General features: G+C 33.2%; 1 protein-coding gene across 3 annotated transcripts; it reads right to left on the bottom strand.

The window, feature by feature from the left end:
* Positions 1-511: 511 nt before the first annotated feature.
* On the bottom strand, positions 512-5665 carry LOC107920277 (immune-associated nucleotide-binding protein 9). 3 transcript variants are annotated; one of them, XM_016849896.2, is made up of 6 exons: positions 5519-5665; positions 3767-4011; positions 3359-3636; positions 2051-2215; positions 1839-1973; positions 512-911 (listed from the first exon to the last, which is right to left on the bottom strand). In XM_016849896.2, the coding sequence occupies exons 2-6, from the start codon at positions 3999-4001 to the stop codon at positions 705-707; spliced, it is 1020 nt and encodes a 339-aa protein (XP_016705385.1). In that variant the 5' UTR covers positions 4002-4011; positions 5519-5665; the 3' UTR covers positions 512-704. The 3 variants fall into 3 exon arrangements, with proteins under 3 accessions (XP_016705385.1, XP_040964668.1, XP_016705386.1); XM_041108734.1 differs by lacking the exon at positions 5519-5665 and adding an exon at positions 5396-5511; XM_016849897.2 differs by lacking the exon at positions 5519-5665 and adding an exon at positions 5310-5506.
* Between the last annotated feature and the right edge of the window lie 383 nt (positions 5666-6048).

Raw genomic sequence — 6048 nt, 5'->3', positions numbered from 1 at the left:
TCTCTGAATGAATTTTCCTTACCAACGAAAATTGTAAAGCTCCCCCAATCTGCCTCTGATCCGCTTCAAGATTGATCTCTAGTTCCACCATAATCCCCACTGATTCAGATCAATTCAAAGAAAAAGAACAAGGGATAATTAAGCGGACCCCTTCTATAACTTGGTTAATGAAGAACCAGAACCACAATTATCCTTTGAATGAAAAACAAAACAAGACCTAAAATAGAATGACGAAACAAAGTTCCTATCTAAAACCTAATTGACACCGAAAATTACTAAAAGGAATGCCCAACAACATGACTCAATCCTAAGGAAAATAAAAGGAAAAACAAAGAAAACCCAATGAAAAACAAAGGAAATTAGGAGAAGACCTCTAAAGGAAAGAGAAAAAGCACTCAATAGTAAAGAAAAACTCCCAAAAAATGAGAGAAATTTTTAATCCTAATTAACTTGTAGTTGAATCGACTCCCCATTTCTACATCATTTAATTTCATCAAATAAGAAAGAGATATATCACAACAATAAAACCAGTGTGTTGAAATCTCTTATACACTTCAATATTTACAAAGAGGCATGAAGATAAGACAGTTGACTTTGGAAAAGCTTAAAATCATTTACGCAGGATTTAAAAGCATTATAGCAATTTAAAACATTGAAAATAAATATAATAGCATAAGAGAGGCATCTTCTCATTGTAGCGGCAGTCACAGGATGGCACACCGAGCAGCTTGCTTGCGGAGCTCCTCTGTCTCTTTCTGTGCTCTTTCTAGATTCTCTCGAAGCTTCCGGATTTCATCATTTGATTTCATTTGAGCTAACTGCGCCAACTCTTCCGCCTTCAGCCGTGCTGCCTGCTCCTCTGCTAACTGCTGCTCCAACCTGACAGTCGTCTCCTTCAGCTTTGACTCAACCTATACAACATCATTCATTAACCACCAACACCATGCAAAAAGATTAGCTGGCTATATATCACTGAAATTTAACAATGGCTCGGGTTATATTGTGATTAGCATGCAGACTCAATCTTGAGCCACAGAAAAATGGTTGATAGCTGGCAAAAAACCAACAAACATGAATTTTAACAAGGAACAGTTAAAAGGCACTCCCTCCTAGGGACACACTGCATTTGACCTAGGCGTACGAAATTAGCAAGGGTATTCTTTATTAGATGCATTTCAGAACAATTCTTATATATGAGAAGTAAGCAATGATTCTCACACATCAACAGAGGCATAAGTACATGAAGCGACAAGGACATTGGTAATTGGTATCATAACTTTAATACAAGAAGGTAGACCCGGCAGTATTAAACAGGACATAAACTAAAACACAGAACACACAAAATATAATATGAATACATGAATATCTCAAATATAAAATACCTTAAAGTAACATGCTAAAATACACAAACATGATACAGTATATGTATGAAAGAGTAAACCCTACATTTGATGTCTAAACTATGTTGCTCTGAGTATATCAAGAGCAATGCCTACACTCTTCAAATTAAAGACTAAACAAGGCCGAAAGCCAACACTTCAGGAAAATAGGAATAGAAAGACTCATGGTTCCCAACTAAAACAACTACCAGGGATAGTTTGGAATGAAATTGGGAAACTAAGATGTAGGGTTCAAAAGGCTACATGGCTATTCTTCTATCATATCTTTGCTTTCCCAGGTTTTATTCATGGTTTAGGTTGCAACAATAGGACTATTCTTATTTGGACTGAATTATATACATTAACAAAAAAGGGCCAAGGGGAAAAAAAGAGCTATAAAATTTGAGATGAAGATAGAAAAAAAATCATCAATTATAATAAGAAAGATATTCAGGTTACCATTTCAGTAATTCGCATAAGCTGCTCTTCATATGATCTTTCAATCTGCTCCTTAAACTCGGATATTTCTCGCTTGGAGTAGCCCTTTAGAGCAGCAACCACTTCTTGTTGATCACGAAGTTTAGTTGCCCCTTTCTGAGCAATAGATACAGATACAGTAGTTCTTTACACTAAAGTCACAACAAACTGAAAAAGAATGTAAAGACTCAAACCTTCAGTTCCGCAAACAACTCATCAGTATATGGTTGCCCACCATTCTGTTCTATGACCATGTTCACAAGTGTGAGAAGATCCTGAACTTGTTTCACTCTCTTGGTTTCATCCTTAGTCTTGTTGTCAAAAAGTACAAGTCGGTTTCCACAAAGACCTAGAATGTCCTGATCAATTTGAAGTAACAAAAAAATAGGTATTTATTGCCATTGCACATCAACTATATGCTTAAGTTCAAATAAGCTCACTAACAAAGTAATAACAATTGTAGCATAAGACCAGAGCACATGTATCACTATGTGAATAGGTAAAGATTATTCAGTCACTCAATGCATGAAAAGAGATATGCTTTGCCCAAAGCCTAAAATTCTATGCTACCCAAGCATTTGCCATTCTCCATCCAATTTCAGAACATCAAAAAAATACTGATCATAGTTACATTCATCTATTTTAAGCATTATCTTGATGCTCAAGGAAACAGAGTACACCAAATAAATGTGCAAATAAACTTTAAAAGGAAGGCAGAGCGAGAAATGAACAAAATTTATAGATTCTCTATATGAAACAGACAAAGAAGAGTAGATAAATGCTTATAGGGAGATTACACCAGAACTCAAGCTCTTCCATCAAACAATTTATCCTTTCAATAAGATACACAGATCAAGAAAACAAAAACAAAAACATTGTAATGAGCAAGTAATTCCTGAGAACGTCTCTGTCGGCTGTCCAGACAAAGATAGCCATTTGGAGGCACCTAAGCAATCAGATTTTCTTAAATCAAACACCCATGCATCTAGCAACCCATGAACAAAGATAAAAAGAACTGATCATAAAGTTTATATAAAAAGAACTGATCATAAAGTTTATGCCATCCAACACAAGCACCAATGACTTGATCTTTAATCCTGAGAGCCCTACATGGTACATAATATAAAATAATCGTCTAACCATATCTATTTCACATTCATGAAAATCCCAGAAATGTTAATTCCAACTAAAATTCACACCATAATTAACCAAACCATGAAATTTTACATTTTGCAAAGTCAACATTTTTTAAAAGATAACTACATATTGATAGAGACAAGATAATAAGATAATATGTCCAGGAAAAAAAGCTATACACTGAAAATGTAGTAAAACTCGGCAAATCAAAATTCTGAACTTCACATCTAAGCACAGCAATATACTTTCATAATTAGTATATGTAAAGCATGAGATAACCTTCAAACCTGAACAGATAAGTCAACCAAACACAGCAAAGTCAGACATAAATGAAACTTCAAGTTGCATTTGGTTTAGGAAGCAACCTTTAATGGCTGCGGGCACTCGCGACCCAAATAATCTTCCAATGTTTCCTCATTTTCTTCCAGTTCATCCCCACCAGTAAACACTAAAATCATGTAGTTAACAATTTTGCTACCAAATAAAGTCTGCAAACTACGCAATGCAGCTTCCTCTTCTTGCGAAAAGCGGGTCCTAACTGAGAAAACAACAAGAACTGAATGGATTCCATCCTTGGCAAGATCAATACATTTGACAATTTCTTTTCCAATGAATTCAGATCCAGCTGAGAAATCAAACAACCCTGCAATGACATGCTAAATTAGTCTTCCTAGTTAATGCATTGATAGCCTCAGAAAGAATAACCTTTTTCATGACCAAGTTAATGATACTACCATCAACTATAATAGGAAAAACAATACAAGACAACATACCAGGAGTATCAATGACATTTAAAATTTGCCCATCTTTGAGCACTGTTTTCTGCAATTCACAAGTACTAGTAACCCCAGATGAGCTAGCCCTTGATTTGAAGGATTTTTTTCCAAGAATGCTATTGCCAGTTGCACTTTTCCCATTGCCGGTACGTCCAACTAAAACCACAGTCTTAATACCATTGGAAGGAGAGGTGAACTCCCAATCATCATCTATTGCACTTCCACCCATCATATAATATTACCTGTTATATTAGAAAAACACTTTTACCCTTGAAACTATAATTTTAGCATTACAAACATGCATCTCATCAATCAAGAAACTGTTACCTTTTTCTAATTTTGAAGTTCACAATAATCTAAGAACCAAAGTTATCATTCAACCAATTCACCAGAAATGGAAAGCAAGTCAACTCCAACCATTTAAAAATAAACAAATAGAAAATATATGTATAATTAATGAAAAGCAGTTCATGAAGTTCTAGTAACCATAGAACTAACTTGATTATCCCACTCAAGCTATAACACCCTTTAACATCGATTATTACAGTCAATGACATTAAACAATTTTCTCAAATCTTATCATTTGACTTGAATTTTAGTAGAATCGCTAATTATTTTCTAAATACTAACAACAAAAATTTAAATTCCACCAAAAGAAAACGGATACAAGCAGTAAAAATCTAGGCTCAAAAAATCAAGGACTTAACTTCACTACAGCTATGAAAATGCAATTTTACTAGAAAGTATCAACATTTTTCTTTTGATCATCAGTAAATGATCAAGCTCTAACAATTTTAAATTAACCAGCTAAATGCTAAGTGGCCTTAATCTTTTTAGGCAGTGAGTGAATCAGAATTGACTTTTCAACTCAAATAGATCGACATACTTATCTCACGCATGATGGCATGTTATTTTTGTGCTTACATGATGCTGATTGAGATTCAACCTGGGTGTTGACAGGGATTGAAAGGGATATGGTAAAAGAAAAAGAAACGATAAACCGGAACCCAAACATGAATATACTTAATTTGTTGTAATGAGTTCTCTAAGAATAAAAAAATGGTATTTCTTACTAGGGGCTTTCGGGATTTTTAGAATTTACCCATTTTGTGATTTTAAGGTAGAAGAAGATTAAATTTGAGATTTTGTTGGGTTTCTTTTCCCCTTTTTCATTCAGTACCAACTTGAAATGCTGATATTTTTAAATAAATTTCATATCAGCATGTAATGAATCTATATTATCTTAAATTTCGTAATCCACAGATAACATTAACGCAAATGGTACAATTGCCCAAAACTAATCCATTTGAGTGGCTTGAAAAAGGTTTGGTCGATTAATCCAGATTCACTCAGAGCTTCAATAACCCAAACTAATAGTTTACTAATTCAGTCAAACTAACCAAAGAATTCGGAAAGTTTCAAGGTGCTTCTATTTTTAAGTTCGACCTCTATCCAAAACAGCAAGAAAATATAAATTATACAATAAAAAGAAGGCATAATGATCCAACAAAAATCTGTACTCAAACATCGAAGACTTAACTGCAGCAATAAGAAAATATTATCATAAGTCAATAAATAAATAACGTTTGGTTTCCTTAGATCATAAACAAAGAATCGAGTTCTAACAATGTAAAAAATAAGCAGAAAGAATATGGAAAGTTTTGTGTTTCAATCCGAAAGTAAAGCAGGAAGAAGAGAAACTCAAGAAATATGGAATTGAAGAGTAGAAAAAGAGATTAGACAACTTACCAGAGAAAGGTGCAGCTGAGAAAACAACAAATAACAATTCAATATTATTTTATAGAAAAGAAAAAGAAAAAGAAAAAGAGAGGAGGAAACTTGTTTTTTGGGATAAGCGACTTCAATAAATATATCTAGAACTAGGGATGGTATACTGCAAATATATAACTCTTTTAAATATTTAAATTTACTTTAATATATTAAAATTATTTTTAAAATTTATCCCATCAAAATTTTTAAATATATTTATATTGGGTTTTTTACATTAATATTATAAAAAATATAAAAAATATCCAAAATGTTATAAATTTTTTTTATTTACCAAAATATATATAAATTTTTTTATTTACCAAAATATATCAAAAAATAAAAATAAAAAAAATAGAAAAAAAAAACCTGAACTGATTTGACAGTTCCCTAGGTGAAGGGAACACTATTGGCGGCACCAAACAAGGGAACCTGTTGGCGGCACCAAACAAGGGTTCCCTGTTGGCGGCACCACCTTGAATAAATAGAACTCGTGATTAATAAATAATAAC

This window comes from Gossypium hirsutum, chromosome D13 (genome assembly GCF_007990345.1).
Source record: "Gossypium hirsutum isolate 1008001.06 chromosome D13, Gossypium_hirsutum_v2.1, whole genome shotgun sequence".
Classification (NCBI taxonomy): Eukaryota; Viridiplantae; Streptophyta; class Magnoliopsida; order Malvales; family Malvaceae; genus Gossypium; species Gossypium hirsutum.
This window is presented reverse-complemented; position numbering and strand designations above follow the sequence as displayed.

Excerpts from the sequence above, each read along its gene's own strand:
- LOC107920277 (XM_016849896.2), bottom strand. The coding sequence starts at position 4,001 with ATGATGGGTGGAAGTGCAATAGATGATGATTGGGAGTTCACCTCTCCT. Across the intron at positions 2,216-3,358 it reads AGTGCCCGCAGCCATTAAAG|GACATTCTAGGTCTTTGTGG; the intron begins GTTGCTTCCTAA and ends CAAATTGATCAG. Across the intron at positions 912-1,838 it reads TTATGCGAATTACTGAAATG|GTTGAGTCAAAGCTGAAGGA; the intron begins GTAACCTGAATA and ends GATGTTGTATAG.